The sequence below is a fragment of the Camelus dromedarius genome, chromosome 20 (genome assembly GCF_036321535.1).
Source record: "Camelus dromedarius isolate mCamDro1 chromosome 20, mCamDro1.pat, whole genome shotgun sequence".
Lineage (NCBI taxonomy): Eukaryota > Metazoa > Chordata > Mammalia > Artiodactyla > Camelidae > Camelus > Camelus dromedarius.
The window spans coordinates 29,508,346-29,527,883 of record NC_087455.1 but is presented as its reverse complement, the minus strand read 5'-3'; the positions used below and the strand labels follow the sequence as shown (position 1 = coordinate 29,527,883).

The 19,538-nt window shown below is 40.8% G+C and overlaps 1 protein-coding gene across 2 annotated transcripts in view; it reads left to right on the top strand.

Moving 5' to 3' along the window:
* GRHL2 (grainyhead like transcription factor 2) overlaps nucleotides 1-19,538 on the top strand; it is a 142,767-nt gene that overhangs the window by 69,831 nt on the left and 53,398 nt on the right. For both annotated transcript variants that reach the window (XM_010981884.3, XM_010981883.3), the window contains exon 8: nucleotides 15,820-15,914. In XM_010981884.3, the coding sequence (XP_010980186.1) occupies nucleotides 15,820-15,914 (95 nt within the window). The remainder of the gene's footprint in view (nucleotides 1-15,819; nucleotides 15,915-19,538) is intronic.

Sequence of the window (19,538 nt, the reverse complement as noted above, 5' to 3'; positions counted from 1 at the left end):
GCGCCATCTATACATAGAGCCAGGTGGGAGTTCCCTGGGGCTTGCACAGTGGAGGGATGCTGTTTTGCACAGTGTGAACCACTTAAAAAATATTTGAAGTGAACTGCAAATCACAAAGTGACCTGGACTGCATACCCAGTCTACTCAAACAGTGGGTAATTCCAAACCACTTCCTTGGGAACGGATATTTTTATCTTTGTTTCCTTTCAAGCAGGGAAGGAAAATTAGAAGAGATTCAACAGCTAATATTGACTTATAGAATGAAAAATTGGAAGCTACAGCAGAGAAATTGAAACTCATTCAAATATAATTTCTCTCTACTGCACAGAATTGAGAATTAATTTACAGCTTTACAATGCAGATACTTCAAAATAACGAACGTTACAGTTTTTGCCCTTTCAGAATGAGTGGTATGTACCACAATGTAATGAGACTGATTCCACAACACATCCAAGTAAGCATCCTTATCTTACAGTCACATCCAGCATAATCATTGTTGATACAATTTTGTACTTGATTGTGAAACCAACCATTTGCTCTTTATTCAATTTGTCTTTAATTTTGGTTCACAGTAAGTAGTCTTCCCTTGTATGAGGATGTGTTAGTTATATTGTTACTATTAATCCTGTAGTCTTCCATGATAATTGGCAGGCAATTATGGTACCTTTTCGTTATTAGCGTGTGATATAGGATTTTCATCTGTGCCCTAATACAAATCTGTTTGTTTATTTTTAAATCATGCTGTTGATGGCAGTCTTATATTAAGGTAAAGCTGTGCATGAAAACTTAAGTTCCCACAGAATCAGAACATTTCTTTAAGTTTAGTTTTAAATAGTTTTCTTTGAGAGTCAAAGAGAAGCCTTTCAGAAGACTCTGGAACACAGAATCTCGCTGACCCCGTGACTTACTCAGCTTGGCTCATCTGTCCAGGGCTAGGCGCTCTCTTCTGCCTGGAGTCATATACCACTTTCAAATAGGAATTGTGGGTGAAATTAAGTAACACTTGTTTTGTTTTGAGTTTTCCTAAAGGAGGCTGGCTTTGGATGTGCCCTATAAGTACTTTCTTGTAGTTTTTATAGTCAATCCTGGCTTGGGCTACGCAAGGCTGTGCAGAAAAGTGGGAGGCTGGAGATTGGTGGGTTAGGGAGAGGGGAGGCAGCTGTGGCCTGTCAAGAGGTCAGGTAGCCAGGTAGTCAGTGAACCTGGGGCCCAAATAGGCCTGGGAGACAAGTGCACCTACCACTCGCCTCTCTGTTCCCCAGAGTTTTGTTCTGTGGAGAGCTCGCCTGCCCCAGAATTAAACAAACCTGCTCTCTCCCTGCAGTCGGGAAAGAATGGCTCTTCCCTCCTTTAAAAATAACTCAAGCAAATGGAATTTGGATTTTTGATGTTTTCCTAGACTCTTTCCACACTTCTGAGAAGATATGAAAAGTAAATTTGATTCAAAACAAAACAAGACAAAACCTCTTGAGAACCCTCAACTTAAAAAAAAAAAAAAAAAGCCAGCCAGGGCCGGTTGGTGAGCATCCAGGCAGTGAGTCAGAGCTCAGCTCAGAGAGCTGCCTTGGGCCCTGCTCCCTCCACAGGGCCGAGGGTGGGGCGCAGCCAGGCATGGCCTGACTGCTGCTCGGGTGTGGGCATCCTTGCTCCAGCTGCTCCCATGGTCACAGGCAGTGGAAGGCAGCCTCTCTTGTATAGAGAATGCTGTGGCCAGAGTTACTGGAAAGTTTTTTTCTATCTTCAATTTTGGTTAGAAAACATTTATTTGAGAAAAGTGGTGGGCTATTAAGGTTGTATATTTAAAAGTTATAAACTGCAAGCATTCTTTTAATTTAATCTTAGTTCAGGCAGAACATACTAATTTCCAATAAAAATTGAGTCCCTGTGGGTTTTTGTTTGCTGCATTCATGGCTCAATGTGCATCCTAGAAGCTCATTCTGCTGGGGACAGCACCTCCCGGGAGAATCATTTCCGTGGTGCAGGGCTCCCCTGTCCTTCCCCTGCAGGGAAGGGGCCGGGACTGGACCAGAGTTCACAAACCGCCCCCACGTCTAGGCCCTGGGTCCACAGCCTCCCTCCCACACTGCTTCCGGGTCATCTTTCCTTCCAATCCATGTATCTTAAAAGAGGAATCACCTCCTACCCCGCATCCTAAACTGTTACTTATGTCAGAATCCAGCATAATCTGCCTTTTATTAAAATTTCTTAATGCCAAATCCACAGGTCTATTTTTCACGCCTCCAGTTTTTCCAGTTACTTGCAGCCTCTCCTTTGTTGCTTCCCTAGGGCTCTCCGTGCCCAGAACGGCCCTCCCTCCCTCCTTCACCTGACAGACATCTCGCCCCTAAAACCCTGCTCCCTGTTCCCACGCAGGTGCCTCGCCTTTCAGGCGGAGTCGGCTGCTCCCTCCCTGGCTTTAGTTTATACCTAGACAGTAATGCTCTGCGGCGTTGCACGTGGTTTGTCAGTTTACATTCCGTCCACTCCTCTAGGTGCCTTGCTTCTTGAGTGGAGAGAAAATTTTTCTTTAACTTTTATAACCAACAACTGGTACAGAGCCTGGCCCAGAATAGATGCTCAGCTAGTGTTGACTGGTTGATGAGCAAGCCACCACGTACGGTTCTGTATGTGTAGGTAACACTTAACGGTGAGCAGGCATGGTCTAGTTAACTGGGGGGTCAGGGTGGGGTCGGGCTCTGTCCTCTTCCATGATGAAAGGACCAATTTTGGTAATGTTTTTCTGGATGCCAGGGGCTAAATGTGCATTTGGTACTTTGATTTCTTTACATTTTAAATACTATTGTATTATACTATAGATTTTGTGGTAAAACTTGGTTAACGACTCTAAGACTTAATTGCTAACGTAGAAATATAATATCTACACTAATAAACCAAGGGGATAGTTCTCCTTTTTAACTTAACTAGAAATTATCATTGTTTCCCTGAAGCAAACAAATAGAAAATAGTTTTAAGGCAAGCTTGCCCCTTGAAAGGTAGCTAGATTTGGAAATTAAAAATTATAATTAATGTGGTCTTTAATTTGGGGTAATATTTCTTCACTGCTCCTGGGAGGTGTGTTTGTCTGGTTCTAGGCATTATTATTTAATAAGTCTATCCTGGAAAGGTATTTCCCTACTACTGGCATTCTAAAGCCCAGAGTGGTAAACCAGAAGAAAGGTTACAGAGAGGACTAAAGCATGGAATGGATGCTTCAAGACCCCTCTGAGATTCTGTTTTAATGAAAGGTTAAAGCTGTCACATTAAGAGATACTGTTTTAGATTATGAGCTTTCAAAATTAACACACACACAAACACACACACAGTTAACTAAAACCACTGAATAGACCCACCATACTTAATACCATAAGATGCTATAATTTCTTGTCTTCCATCTTTTCTTTTTCATGGCTACCAGGTACCACATTATTTTCCCCTACTTGGTTGGACCTTCTCTATACCTTTAGCTGTGTAAGACCACGCTTTCATCTCAAACATATAATCTGTGCTTTTATTTCATTTCATGTTTTTTGCTTGGGGTCTGATTATTTTCTCTTTAGAAATGCATTTAATGAATCCTCAGATAACCTGATAGTCTCACATCTAAAAAAAAAAATTGATTGGCTTAAGAATTAAAAAACAAAACAAAACAAAACAAACCCTGGCAGTACAGTCTGATAGTTTCATGAGACTCATCTACTTACTGAACGAAACCACAGAGCTGGTCTTCTCAGCCGTCCCTCAGCACTGGCTGGAAGCCTCTCTCTCACCTGCCTTTCAGCAGAAACAAGTGTATGTTTTTGCAGCACCCGCCAGAGTGAAATGAGGCAGATCTCAAGTTTTCCTTCCCTGTTGACAAAGCCTAAAACTTGCCGAGAGAAAGTTTTTTCCAAAATTAAATTAAGCTCTTTGAGGTCGGAGAACCCAAAGTAAGGTGGAGCTAACCTGAAGAGAACTCTTTCAACAGGCTCCAGAAGTGGGGGCTGCTGCGTTTTTTTCTGCTAAAAGGCAAGTATTGAAATAACCAGGCGCTGAATAAACGAGCATCTCGTCGTTGCTCAGAGGTCCTGCAAGGCAGGTCACAGCTGGGGAAGCCAGCTTCTCTCCGGTGGCCGCTCATCCCATTGTCCTCACACCTACGGTCCCCTCAGCAGGAACTGCAGTCCTCCTGTGAAGGACATACCTTCTTGAAGAAATAGATTTAAGAGAATTGGAATTTCAATTTTGAAATAATATCTAAATCCTGTAATCACTGATGGAAAATAAGTAAACAGGAATGGCAGCATGAGTAGTTAACGCAAGTAGCAATTAAGGCAAAAATCATTCATACAGCAAACAACCCCCACCCCCAAACAGGCCTCCATAACACCTGACCTTCCTCTCTGTGGTAAGCAGTTTGATAAGAGTGTTTGGGTGGCCAGGGGTTCTGGGAGAGGTTGAAGATGAAGGTGAATCTTGATGGATCTTAAGCAGTTGAAGGAATTGGATTTGTAATTCCAATTTATCAAGAGATGATCCATGTGAGCATTTACAGCTCTTGTCATATGTCTGTGTCCTGCACCACCAATTACCAAAAAGTCACTTTTTTGTTTGAATCTATTCAGTCTGCAGTTCAAAAGGACAATGATAGATATTGGAAAATTGCATCTGACATTCAGGGCTGCTCGACACTAGAATGGATCTTTGAGAGAGACTGTGGAATGCCTTATCATAGAGCAGTAATTCTCAAGACTCTTTTTATACACACACACACATTTATTAAAGAATGGTCAGTTCACAATGTTGTGTCAATTTCTGGTGTACAGTGTAATGTTTCAGTCATGCATGAACATACATACATTCGTTTTCATATTCTTTTTATTCTTCTTATGGGTTACTACAAGATATTGAATATGGTTCCCTGTGCTGTACAGAAGAAACTTGTTTACTTATTTTATATACATTAGTTAGTATCTGCAAATCTCAAACTCCCAATTTATCCCTTCTCACCCCCTTTACCCACTGGTAACCATAAGTTTGTTTTCTATGTCTGTGAGTCTGTTTCTGTTTCATAAATAAGTTCATTTGTCCTTTTTTTAGATTCCATGTATAGGTGATATTATATGGTATTTTTCATTCTCCTTCTGGCTTACTTCATTTAGAATGTACGATCTCCAGGTCCATCCATGTTGCTGCAAATGGCATTATTTTATTCAAGACTCTTGCTAATAGTAAAGGACTCTCATTTGAGAAAGAATTCGATTTTCTCTTAGAAATTCCAGTTGGTTTAACTGGGATGTGTTATTATGTCTGAAAATATCAACTTGGGTGGGGAAAGTAGGGGACTTTGCTAGAGGGAAGGAGTCCTCTCTGAGGATCTGAGATGATTTTTCGCTGTTTAACCACTTTGGGTAGTAACTTACAATCTTACATGGCTATAACTTCTTGTCCCCTACTTACCCTTAAAAGTGTTAGTATATTAAGCAATGAAATGAGGAATGGAAAACTGGGATAAAATATGGGTAGTCTGTGCAGCGTACAAGAATGAATTACTCACTAAAATACCACCCATGTCTTTATTCATTCAGTAAACTGTCAGAATGTGTCAGGCACTGTTGTGCTTTCACAAATTTAAAAGACAAATAGTTTGAAGAGATGAAATAGATAGATTGAAGTAAAATCTCACTGAATAACAGACTAATGAGAAGAGTTTCATTTTAAGCCCATCCAGGTTGATTCAGACCCAGAGCTAGAAGCTGTGGTGCACGTACCGGCACATAAGCATGGGTGTTTATATGCCTGCACATGGAACATGACCTACTTTCAGTTTGAAGTCAGGTTTATGGGTCAGGACCAGAATTCTTAGACAATGCAATCAAATAGAACAGAAAAAAAATACTAGCATATCTGGAACACAGTAATGGGTTACAATGTAAAATGCTTTTCTTTCTCTAAGTTTATGGTCAATGTAGTTGAAAGCTTATTGTTGGCCTGTATAATTCCTTCTCTAGAAACAGAAGGAAGTCAAACACAAATACAACATTAAGTTTAGCCTAATGGAGAAGTTCCAAGAAAGAGTCCATGTTAGGTGGTGGTTGTGAGGGTATTGTAATATTAAATCATGGAGAGCAAATATCAATAATATTATTAATAATTTCAGCTTTAATGGTGTTATCAAAGAATCACTCTATTCCAGTCAGATTCTATGAGTCACAAGTTATGTTTTCATAATGCCAGCCCCCTTGGTTTGAGAATCATGTATGGGAAGGTGCTCATGGGAAAGGCCATAGACACAGAAAGCAGAAGGCTCTGGCTGTGTGTGTAGACAGCTTGGCCCTTTCGAAACTAAGCAACTGCCGGGGAGGGGAGGTACTTGACACGTTTGCCTGTTCTGCAAAGTAGAAATAATTTAAAAAGCTACTGATCAGAATTGTCTGAGGTAGTGCTTGTGAAGTATGTATATTTAGCACACACTCGGCTCTCAAAAACTGGTGACGGTTCCTACTATTTGCACAGGGGCCAGGCCCAAATGATGGAAATACATTTAGTGCTCCTGAAAATGGGCTCAAGTGTCAACACACTTGAGGAAACCTGGGTTACCTCTGTCTTTGTTAAAGTTTTATAAAGGAAATTGTGAACTTATTAGAGTTCTTGTGAGTCACTCAGGTTTTAAGAAGCTGCTGCTTTGATTTTGAAAAACAGGGGAAAAAAATCTCAGAACCTACTTGGACTAGGGTTTATTTACTCCACCTATTTCAAGTCAGAGCGAATACTCCTAGAATGACTCTCGTCTGTTTCCTGAATTTGAGCTGATCCTATTTGGTCATTGCAGACAGAGGGAAGCAAATGTTTGAGGACAGGAAGGCTGAGGGGAAGAGGGGACCAGTGGGGAAAGTGTAGCCTTGTCTGTGTTCTTTTTTTTTCTCTTTTGTAGATGAGGAAATGCAAGTACAGAGAGGCTCAGTAACTCACTGGAGGTCTCAGGGCTTGGTGAGAGGAGGACAAAGATTAAATGCAGGTCTGGGTGTCTCCCCCACCAATGTCCTTTCTCTCTGTGCTTTGGGCACCACCCTGTAAATGGACTCCTTGTAGCATCCTGACCCCAAATGTATAAACTACCCCTAAGTCCTTGGCTTTTCAAAACAAACCTTCCTCTTAGGCTGTGGTGTATTGTACACTGAGTTGGCAGCAGTGCCCTGAGCCATTTGCAGCATTCCAGCTTCATTATTCCACTAGTCCAGACAGAATCCACACCTTTCAAAAGAGAAGCAATTTTTACATTAATTACACCACTCCCTTTAATCTCCAACAATATATACAAAAAATGATTAAAAGGGGTAGTTGTAATTTACCAAGCACGTGAAGCTTAATTAAGGTGAAAGAATTAATTGTTCCTTTGACGGCATTCCAGAATCACCCTTACACATACAATCAGTTTGAAGAAAACTCAATCTACAAGAGTCTGAATTTAAACACCTATTAACAGACCACTAATTATATGCAAAAAAAAGAAAAAAAAAGACAACAAAAGGATTCACCGTCATGCTTTCCATAACAATTAAAATAATATGAGTCCCATAATTTTGGCACAGAATACGATTTACCAGAAGCATGTGGAAAGTATTGCACATCTACGCATGCCTAGCGTAGCATTTGAGAAGCGCTGTTACAGAACATTCACACAAGCCTGTAAGCTACGAGAATCCAGAAACTATCAGCCTGCATCTCTGGGGAGCATCCTAGAAGGCCCCAGAGAATCTCCATGGTGGATTCCCATACGCCTCACTCTGACATTCTGAGGACACGCCCAGCCTGAGCACAGACCCTGGAAAGTCTGGCTCCATCACCAGCAACAGGACATTAACAGTGAGATCAGCTTCACTCATTGCATTACACAGACTCTCATTTCTTCCTCCCATAGTTTCATCCTTTTTGTTGCTTTGAGCCGGCTGTGGACTTGTGGGTGATTCCTTTGTGTGTAAATCACTAAGGTTAAGAAGAAGTACCTGCTTAATTCAGATTCAACTGACATACATTTTTTCAGAAACCGGTCTCAGCCAATTGTAATTTTGCTCCATCATGCCAGTTTTTGGAAACATCTAAGCCATATTTCTATTTATCACCCTGTGCTCACCAAGTGGATGTTAGTATTCTATAGCTATTCACAAACCAGTGGACAAAACATGTAGTTTTTATGGTTTCTCAGTTTTTTTAAGGAAAAAGAAAAGTCCATTCAAAAGGTAATATGAAGAGTTGTGTTGGGCTTTGCCTTATTGCACTCCTCAGATACTATTGTTTTGAAAGTTGAATATTGTGACAACCCTGCACAGAGCAAGTCTATTAATGCCATTTTTCCAACAGCGTTTGCTCACTGCATGTCTCTGTGTCACATTTTGGTAATTCTCACAATATTTCAAACTTTCATTATTATTGTATTTATTCTGTTGATCTGTGATCAGTAATCTTTGATGCTACTATTGTAACTGTTTTGGGGGCACCATGAACCACACCCATAAAAGATGGCAAACTTAACTGGTAAATACCGTGTGTGTTCTGACTTCTACACCGTCCGGCCACTCCCCTATCTCTCTCCCTCTCTTCAGGCTTCCCTATTCCGTGAGACTCAACAAAATTGAAATTAGGCCAATTAATAACCCTACAGTGGCCTCTAAGTGTTCAAGTGAAAGGAAGAGTCACATGTATCTCACTGTAAATCAAAAGATAGAAATTATTAACCTCAGTGAGGAAGGCACGTCGAAAGCCAAGACAGTGGAAAGCTGGGTCCTTGCTCCAAACAGCCAAGTTGTGAATGCAAAGGAAAAGTTCTTTTTTGTTTGTTTTATTTTGTCTTTTTTGAGGGGAGGGCAGGTAATTAGGTTTATTTATTTTGACAGAGGTACTGGGGCTTGAACCCACGACCTTGTGCATTCTAAGCACACACCCCACCACCGAGCTATACCCTCCCCCTGGACAAGTTCTTGAAGAAAATGAAAAGTGTTACTTCAGGGAACACATAAACGATAAGAAAGTGAAATAAACTTACTGCTGATATGGAGAAAGTTTTACTGGTCTAGATAGAAGATCAAATTAACCACAGCTTTCCCTTAAGCCAAAGCTGAATCCAGAGCAAGCTGCAGAAGAAAAGTTTGAAGCTAGGAGAGGTTGGTGCATGAGGTTTAAGGAGAGGCACCGTCTCCATATGCAAAAGTACAAGGTGAAGCGGCAACTGCTGATGTAGAAGCTGCAGCAAGTCATCCAGAAGACCTGGCTCAGATCATTCATGAAGGAGGCTGCACTAAATAACAGATTTTCAGCGTAGACAGAACAGCCTTATATTGGAAGAAGATGCCATCTAGGACTTGCATAGCTAGAGAGGAGATGTCAGTGCCTGGCTCCAAAGCTTCAAAGGACAGGGTGACTCTCTTGTTAGGGGCTAATGCAGCTGGTTACTTGAAGTTGAAGCCAATGCTCATTTAGCATCTGCGAATCCTAGGGCTCTTAAGCATTACGCTAAATCTACTCTGCCTGTGCTCTGTAAATGTAACAGCAAAGCTGGGATGAGAGCACACGTGTCTACAACATGTTTTCCTGAATATTTTAAGCCCACTGTTGAGACCTTCTGCTAAGAAAAAAAAGATTCCTTTCAAAATATTACAACTGCCCAATGATAATGTGCCTGGTCACCCAAGAGCTCCGACAGAGATGTCCGACGAGATTAGTGTTATTTTCATGCCTGTAACATCCATCCATTTTGTAGCCCATGGATCAAGGAGTAATTTTGACTTTCAAGTTTTATTATTTAAGAAATACATTCCGTAAGGCTCTAGCTGCCATAGACAATGATTCCTCTGATGGATCTGGGCAAAGTAAATGGAAAACCTTCTGGAAAGTATTTGCCATTCTAGGTGCCATTAAGAACATTTGTGATTCATGCGAAGAGGTCAAAATATCAACATTCACAGGAGTTTGGAAGAAGTTGATTCCAACCCTCATGGATGGCTTTGAGGGATTCAAGACTTGAGTGAATAAAGTAACTGCAGATGCGGTGGAAGTAGCAAGAGAACTAGAATTAGAAGTGGAGCCTGAAGATGGGGCTGAATTGCTGCCATCTCGTGATAAAACTGTCATGAATGTGGACTTCCTTCTTATAGGTGAGCAAAGAAAGCGGTTTCTTGCAGTGGAAACTACTCCTGGTGAAGATGCTGTCGAAATTGTTGAAATGACAACAAAGGATTTAGAATATGACATAAACTTGACTCTAATTTTGGAAGAAGTTGTACTGTGGCTAAAATGCTTTCAACAGCATTGCATGCTACAGAGGAATTGTTCGTGTAAAGAAAAATCAATTGATGTGGCAAACTTTATTGTTGTCTTATTTTAAGAAATTGCCACAGCCGCCCCAGCCTTCAGCAACCACCTCTGATCAGCCAGCAGCCATCGGCATCAAGGCAGGACCCTCCACCTGCAAAAAGATTAGGACTCACTGAAAGCCCAGGTGATAGTCTTTTTAGCAATATTTTAAAATTAAGGTATGTGCATTGTTTGTTAGACATAGTGCTATTGCATACTCAGAAAAGTACAATACAGAGTAAATATAAATATTACATGCACTAGGAAAAGAATTAGTGTGACTCATTTTATTTCAATATTCACTTTACTGGCCTGGAAGCAAGCTCCACAGTATCTCTAAGGCGTGCCAATTAAATGCTTTAAAATTCTCTTAAAGTAGGGTGCTTGCTTTTTAGCTCCTGTGGCTGTCATACAAGAACAAGCCAGACACTCAAATCATGTGGCTTCCAATCATAGGAGGGAATCTTTGTTGCAGGGGTTGAATGATAACCCTCAAAAATTTTATGTTCGTATCCTAAGCCCCAGATCTGGTACACGTGACCTTATTTAGGAAAAAGGTCTTTGCAGACACAATAAGAAGGATCTCAAGATGAGGTCATTCTGGATTAGGGTGGGCCTTAAATCCAATGACACGTGCTTGGAAGAGAAGAAAAGGGGGGAACAGAGACATAGGAGAGCACCGTGTGCAGACAGAGGCAGAGGTTACAGCGCTTGTCTGCAGGTCCAGGGGTGCCAAGCATTAGCAGCAGCCACCAGAAGCTAGGAGGGGCACGGAGCCCACTTCCCTGAGAGCTTCCGGAACAAACCAGCCCTGCCAACGCCTTGATTTGGAACTTCTGGCCTCCAGAACTGTGAGAGAATACATTTCTGTGGCTTTTAAATCCCCACATTTGTGGCATTTGTTACAGCAGCTCTGGGAAACTAAAGTCACTGCATCAAGTCATGACAATACTTGTACTGGTGGCAGCTGTCAACACCTAACAAAATTTGGGTTTGAGAAACTTTCTTGAGGGAATAAGTTCAGGAAGACTTAACAGGTTGCTGAGTTTTTACTCCTGCACCATGGGCCGTGAACCCTTAAGCAAACAAGACTTATCAAAGGACGTTAAGACAGTTTTCAGAAACGGGAGACGCATCTATTAGCATTTTTTACTGGACAAAAAAGCACGTGTACAAAGCAATATCAATGTGTCTAAGGTGTGCAGAAAACTTTGACAGTCTCCACGTGACAGCAGAGCTGTTTTACCGTCTATCGGTGAATGGCTTAGAGGATAAGAACAACGGGGTAGAGCGGAACAGGTATTTCTTGTATAAGGTTAAATAGGAATGCTTGACATGTCTCTTAGTTATATTTTCTGTGTATTCCTGTGTGTCCATTTTACATTCATTTACTCATTTATTCATCGAGTTTAGGGGGTACGTCTTGTCTGGATAATGTTAAACACTGGGAAAGTAGCACTATTTAAGAGAAGTCCCTTGCCTTCGTGTAGTGGAGCTAATGGAAAATGCTGGTGATAAATAAATAAGCAAATAAATAAAATACTGAGATGCAGTGTGAAGGAAATAAACAAGGTAACATAACCACCCAATAAAAAGTAATCCAGCTAGTCTTGTTTTTTGCTTGTTTGTTTTTGGCATAAAAAAAGCATATTAAACATAATCGTGTTGTTCTTTATTTGTCTCCTTATCAGTATTCTGTCTCCTTCTGAACTGTAAGCACCGACAGATTAGGGACCTAAGATTTTCTGCTGTTCCTCAAGCGTGGGGACGCCGCCTAGTATATAGGAGACACACAGTAAACATTTTTCAATACATTTGTTGATGGAGTATGTGAATATGATGGAGAGAAACTGATAGAGACCCTGTGCAAGAGTTGGGGAACCAGAAAGCATTTTATTTGTATTTGTTTTTAAAATCCTTTCCTTTTCTAAGCTAAGGCATTTTTAGGGGAGAAATTTTTCAGCTGGAGAAGGTATGGAAAAATAAAACCTTATAATGCAAAAACTTGGCCGATCTAGGCTCAGCGTTTGACCAGACCACTTTGGTTTCTCTTTATTGCTAGATATGGCATTTGCGTTTAACATTTATGATTGATTTTTGAGTTTTAAAAATGCTTATTAAAAACTTCAAAACAAAATCACAAGACTATCTTTTAAAACATAGCTCTGAAGCATCAGGAAACTCAGTTTCTTTGGATTCAGTGATCTGCTTTCTTTTCAGAATTTTAAGAGATTGGCTGGCCTGCTAAAAGCACAGGTTTGCTTTTAAAACCGCCCCAAGTATAGTCATAAAGCCTTATTCTAAATTTGTAGAATATAAAATGGTTTTCTTTTGCTTTCTATTTTATTTCTTAGCTTTCAATATTTACTTTAAAGTCAATGAGAAAATTTGAATTACCTAAGAGAAAAATGAGCAAAAGACAGAACAGTAAACTGTTATAATAAGTGAATACATTTTAAAGACGAAGAGAAAGAATATAAAGAAACACTGCAAAGAGCCAGAAAGCAAATGGAAGACTGTTCTATTCTTTAGCAATCAAAGAATTGCAAATTAAAATAATGTTAACTTGTTTTGCATACCAATTTGGAAAGAGACATTTTGAGGAAACTGGAAGTCATACACTGTTGTTGTGAAAATAAATTGTTTCAACCTTTCCGGAAGCAATTTGACAAAATGAATTAAAAGTTTTAGAATATTTATTTGTCTCTGACCTATTAATTTCACTTCTGAGATATATGTTAATGAAATAATGAAGTATATGACTATATTGCCATAAAGATAATTAGGTTAAGTGCTATTTAAGGTAGCAAAATATTGGACTTCATTTAAGTTACCAACAAGAACAAAATAAAGTTATAGCGTTTTATTTTAATCTAATATAAAGTATCTGGCCATTAGAACTATTTTTCCACAGGTTTATTTATTGACATGGAAAGATGCTGAAGATATATTAAAGGAAAAAAAGTAAATTAAAAATTAATTGTTGCAATATTATGTAAAAATATTTACATATTTTGGAGAAAGAGAGACAGAGACTGAGACAGGAAAAATGAATTATACCCAGATGTGTTTTGAGGGGTTGTTCATGGGTGAGTAGATTGTGGCTGCTTTTAAATATTTTTCTTATTTGTTTATGACTTTCCTATGGTGAACACACAAGCTTCTATATTCAAGTGTGTATGCTTTATTTACAAAGTAAAAATATATAGTTTTGCTTTAAAGTTTCCCTGGGGAAACCAATAGAATCATGGACAAAGGACATAAAGAGACAGTTTGTATAAAGAGACATTTGGGTGGCTGTCCTGGATGTGAAGGGATGTTTGAATTCATCGAAAAAATGCAAATATAACATCATTAAGATACCACTTTGAACCAAATGGATTGGCCCCAAACGTAGAAATTTGGTGAGAAAGAGGGGAAATAGAATTCTGGTCAGAGTCTAGACTGACACGAACCATTCTAGAAAGTGAATCTGAGGAAGCACATTTAAGTAGATTTTTCTGCAATTAACCATCATTCCAGGTCCCAGAAATAAGGAGTTTGTTTTTTTTTTTTTAAACAAAATCAAACTGACTCTGTTTTATTACAGATTAGTATAAACTTATTATGGACTTTGTTTTATTATTATTTGTATTTTGGACAGAAACAGCAAATAGGAGTCCTGCTCCACCTAATTCACATGAAATGAGTTGTATTAATAAGAGAAGGCAATTAAAATCTTGGTAAATCACATGAACTTAGATTTTGTGATAAATGAGGAGGAGACGGCTCAAAAAGGTCAGCTATGTTAATTTTAGGAAAGCAGACTTCAAAATTTTACAGCATTAATAGAACTTGTTGAAGCCTCAGGAAGCCACCAGCCCTGGAGTGATAGGGGCCACTTAGAACACAGGATGAGGAAGTGACCGTTTGGTCAGAAACTTGTCAGATTTGGCAGACAATGAACACCTTATGTATCCTGGGAGTCAGTCATAGTACCTCACTCCTAACTCAAAAAAATATTTTTAAAAATTTTATAAACAAAAAGACCTCCAATATCATTGGCATTGAGGCTTCCTCTGACCCCTGTTGTGGGACTGGTGTGTGATGATGTGGACAGGCGTGCAGGATGTGTTAGATCAGGGAGTAAATTTTAGCCTTATAAAAACTCATTAAAAGCACATGATCAAAGATTTTGTTTTCCAAAAATAATTATAGAAGCTTAGGAAGAAAGAACACATGTGATCTGGTGATCAAGCTGCGAAGGAACCAGCCCTCAAAGAAAAGCAGAGGGGCCTCAGCATGATGCCAGCCAAGCAGGACAGGACCGGTGTGTGTTTAGTACACGAGGGATGCAGTTAAGGTCGGAGGTCTTGTCAAAGGAGGCTGAGAGTAGGGGAGAGAGTCGGGATGGTAGGCATAAGCTGAAGACCTCACGAAAGAGTGAGGATGAAGACTAGGAATATCATGTCTGGACCTGAAGGCCAACTAAGGCAGTGACAGTGGAGACAGGAATAAGGAATTTTATCACAGTGTTGTCTCTGGTACCAAAGAGCTGGAGACCACTGAAAGGTCTGTGTCTGGGGAGAGGGGGTAATTGTGGTTGACGGTCACCATGGAAGTTTACACAGCCACCGCTGGAATTAGGCATGCAACCAGCAATGTGGTTCTATGTGGAAAGGTGCAGAGTTAGGGTTGCCAGATAAAATACAGGGTACCCAGTTCAATTTGAATTTCTGGTCAACAAATACTTTTTAGGATAAGTATGTGCCAAATATTTGCTAACCCTGGCAACCCTAGTTATCAGAGCACAGCACAGTTTGTGAAAATGAAAGCCATGTACACAGGCAAATCAACCCAGCATAGTTCCTAAGAATACAGAGCAAACACACTGATAGCTATTGTTTTGGTGGGGAGGATAGTGGGGATAAAGAAATAAATAGCTATTACATTAAAAAAGAAAGAAGAGAGGGCCTTGAATAGACAGGTGGGGAGAGTGAGCTGAGTGTGATTAACTCAACTCTGTGCCCAAGTCCAAAAAGAAGTTAAAAAAAAAAGTTTTTTTGCATTCTCCTGGAATTTCTTCACTGAAGTCCTGGCTAAGAAACAGATACTCTGTTCTATGGAACAGTCCCCAGGGATGGCTCAGGCACTGCCAGCACAATTAAGTGGCAGGAAAGTGAGCAGGAGAGGGAGTGGGTAGGTGACAAGGGACTCAGGAGGGAAAAAAATGAATAATTTTAAAAACCTACTCAAACATGAAATTAATGAACAAATCCGTTGGGAACATCGCTTCACCCAGACTTACTCTTTTATTAGAGGAACGTGCTTAACATTCTTAAAGAGTAAATGTTAGTGGAAGGCTACCAGTGAGCGCAAATCCTGCACTGTTGCCATAGAGACAGGCAGACGACTAGGCAAAGCAGCAGTCTCCCCATTGGAAAATGATGGTTCAAGACATGTCACCCAGTAACTTTTACTCTTTTAAGACCTTTCTCTTTTTTCACGTCACAGCTGATTACAAGGAGAGCTTTAATACAATTGGAAACATTGAAGAGATCGCGTACAATGCTGTTTCCTTCACCTGGGACGTGAATGAAGAAGCGAAGGTGAGTGAGAAAGTAGCACTGATTCGTTGTTCATACCTTTTTTTTAAGTTTTAAATTTTTTTAGCATCTTTATGGTGGTGTAATTCCTGTACAGTAAATTACACATATTTCGGATGCACAGTTTGATGCATTTTGATAGATACATACATTTAAATAACACCCTTTCTCTGCAGATTATTCTTTTACAAACGCCTCTGTAAGTAGGGAAAGGTCTGTTAGCTTGAGCCAGAAAAGAGGGAAACCAACCTATTATCTTGCTTTAGAAGTCAGACATACTCAACTATGGCCCCTAAGTTGCCTTTTAGGGAGCAAAGGAGAATGGGGGTGTACCTGTTTCTCTGTGGCCTCCCACTGACTGGGCCAGACCCCTTGTCCCTCCCACATCCTGCAGGCCCCCAGGCTTTATTTTAGCACTTGGGGCTGCAGGACTGGGCTGGAAAACCTTTTCTACCTGCACTGCAGCTTTCTCAAACACCTCTCCTAACTGCCGCCTTCTTCAGAGGCAGGAAGGTGTTGGGAGCTGACATCTGCCCAGGTAAGTGGCTGGGCGTGCCTCCTGCACCCCGGCTCCTTCCAGGCTGCACCCAGGCTAGGGAGGGAACAGAAAGCAGGGCTGCAGGTCTCTGAAGTTCACCGCCTGAGGTCAAGCCAGCACTGTGACCTTGAGCCATTTCTTTCTTGTTGACCTTAAGCTTCAGCTTTTCTTATTTCCACCTGGTGCAGGCACGGTTACGAAGGGCAGTGGGAAAATCTTGGCCAGGTGTGTCCTGAGGATAGACGTCTACCACTGCACTGGTTTGGGTAAAATGTAAGACTTGCTGATACTCAGATTTGCTGGAAAACTCCAAGCTTCTCTGCTATGCCCACTCTCCTTTCTGTGTTCTGTAGTTTTCGATTCTTGATCCTTAATTGGCACAAAAGGGAAGGTTCCAGATGAACCCCCAGCTTGTTCCCTCCTTCAGTTCTGTACCATCTAGGAAGGCGTTAGAAGACTTTGTCTTCGAATTAATGGAAAGGTCAATGTAAACAAGTCCTTTCAATGCTCCATTGTCTGCGAGCCGGGAAGGCTGGGTGAGAAAGGAAACTGGATGGAGTTTGTGGGCATGACTTAGAGAAGGAGATGAATTGCTCAGTGTCTCCTTTCACTCGTGTGTAAAACAAAATAAATGAAATTGGCTTGAGGCCCGAGAAAGGTGACCTAAATGGGCAAGAAGAAACAGAACGCCAGAGCAGCCAGGAGAATGTTCCAGTGGCTCAGTGCGTCTGAGGGAAGGAGGGAGGCCTTGCGAGCCATGGGAGCTCAGGTCCCACAAGACCTGAAGGAAAGTTTCCTCCTGGAGGCTCCGCTCTGCCTCCACTTGAAGTTCCTCACGTGAGCCCCCTGCTTTCTCCTCGGCCCCCTTCTCCCAGGGGCCAGATGACTGTTCTGGGGAAGGAAAAGGCTGTCTCTGCAATGGCACAAGGGGCCAGGGGTAGAATCCTTGGCAAGTGGTCCGACTTCCTCTGGGCCTCAGTTCCCTCACACAAAACACAACAAAACAAAACAAATGTTTCTGATTGTCTCTGCTGAACCAAGTACATGTTAGGGGAATGATGTGTAAAAATCCAGTCTCTGAGGGAGAGAGGGGGACCAGTAACCATGTAGCCATGTCCTCCACTGGGGAGACAGTGGGATCCTATCCCTGGAAGTGCCTGTAAGTGTGAGCTGGAACTGCAGCCCTGATTTTATCATCATGCAATCTGACAACGAGTGCTAGAGGGTGAATGTGTTACCTTTACCTCTCAATAAGGACCTTTAAAGAGAATGCCTAAACCGGAAGGGATGTCTTGAATGATGGAGGCTCTGTGGTCAATCAGTGAGGTAGCTAACTTGGGGCTGAGTTGACTTTCCTTTCATTTCCCGTAGGTAGGGCTCACTTTTCTTGTTCAAATATGTGTGTTTGTGCACATGTGTTGTTCCAGGCTGACAAATTTAAGCTCATATGCTTTGACAAACGGCAATACTTGCTTGTTGTAGTAAAACTTGTGTCTTTAATACAGATTTTCAATAACTATTATTTGATAGTTGTAACTGTATGCAGTCTGAGTTTCTTTGATAAGTAGTAAAAATAGTTCCAAATGATTTTGTCAAACTACTGGAAGGGCTTTAAAAGAAAAACCATAAAAGTTAAATCCATTTCCTCAGGTAGACTGAGATTTTTTTTTTCTATCCACAGAGTATAAGGTTTTTCTCTAAAATATCACTGATTTTATAATAAGCAGACTGCAAAAATCAAAATGCCATGGCTGAGAAAGGGTTTTCAATAAAGGCGTAAAGGGTGTCCCTCTCGCAGTGGGATTTTTAGTAATTTCCATGCTGTGGACTTCTCAGGAGCAGTTGTGTTTGCTTTTGAGTTCCTGTTGATAACATCCACACAGAAATCTTTTTTTTTTTTTTCACTTTTCTAAAAATTTTTTAATTGAAGCGCAGTTGATTTACACTGTTAGTTTCAGGTGCACTGCAAAGTGATTCAGTTATACATATACATACACATACATATTTTCTTTTCAGATTCTTGTCCATTATAAGTTATTACAAGAAATTGAATATAGTTCCCTGTGCTGTACAGTAGGTTCTTATTGTTTATCTATTTTATACGTAGTAACCACACAGAAATCTTTTGTAGGCTTCAGGATTGGGCCCCGTTCAAGGTCACATGGTGTTTTGGTGTATGTGGCCAGAGGACACAAATTTGTGACCTGCAGCCTTCACACGGTCCACAGAATGTATATATGTATGTGTATAGCTGGCATTTATGTACTTATATTTCAATTTTTTAAATATTTTGCTCACATTTAATAATTAAGAAATTAAAAAAAAAACAAACACAAGGTTTCCAGATTCTTTTGGATAACTGAAGACTCTGGCAACCATGAGCCTGAGCGTCTGCGAGGCTGCGAGTGGCTCTTGTGACGTACTGGCTGCTCTCTTTAATGCTTTCTCTGGGCTTCTCCATTCTGGAACTTTCCCTGCCTGGCCCTCATGGACATTTGAGTTTTCATGCCCCATTCACACCTCCTCAGACAACTGAACATGCAGTTTACATCCTTATTGGCTTTCAGTGTTGGGGAAGGCAGTGACACAAGGGAGTGTGATACAGTGTGGCTGAAAGGATGCAGGCCGTCAGGAACCCACCCGCACTCCCGGCTTCCTTTGGTGACAGGCAGACTGACGCGGACGTGTGTCGGCACTGCCAGGCCGGTGCCTTCCTTTGGAACATCCACAATGGTGGTAAATCTTAATCTTTGAAGATTAAAAAAAAAATCAGAAATCACTTGGGTCCAAATGTAAATATATACCAACAAGTTGGATAATACTTCAAGGGTAAAAATGAGATTTTTTTTTTTTGGCTCAAGACCAGCTTTGAAGTAGCCAACATCCGAAGAGACACTACAACTATACTCTGAGCCACAGCAGCAGCATTTGAGAAGAGTGTGTGTCTCCCTGAAACAGCTTCTTTTGGGATATTTGGTCTTGGTACTTTTACTAAAACAAATAAATAAAACGGCTTCGGATCTGGCAGTCTTCCCACATGCACATCATCAGGACCTAATGATAAGGTTCATGGATTTTTCCAGAACACG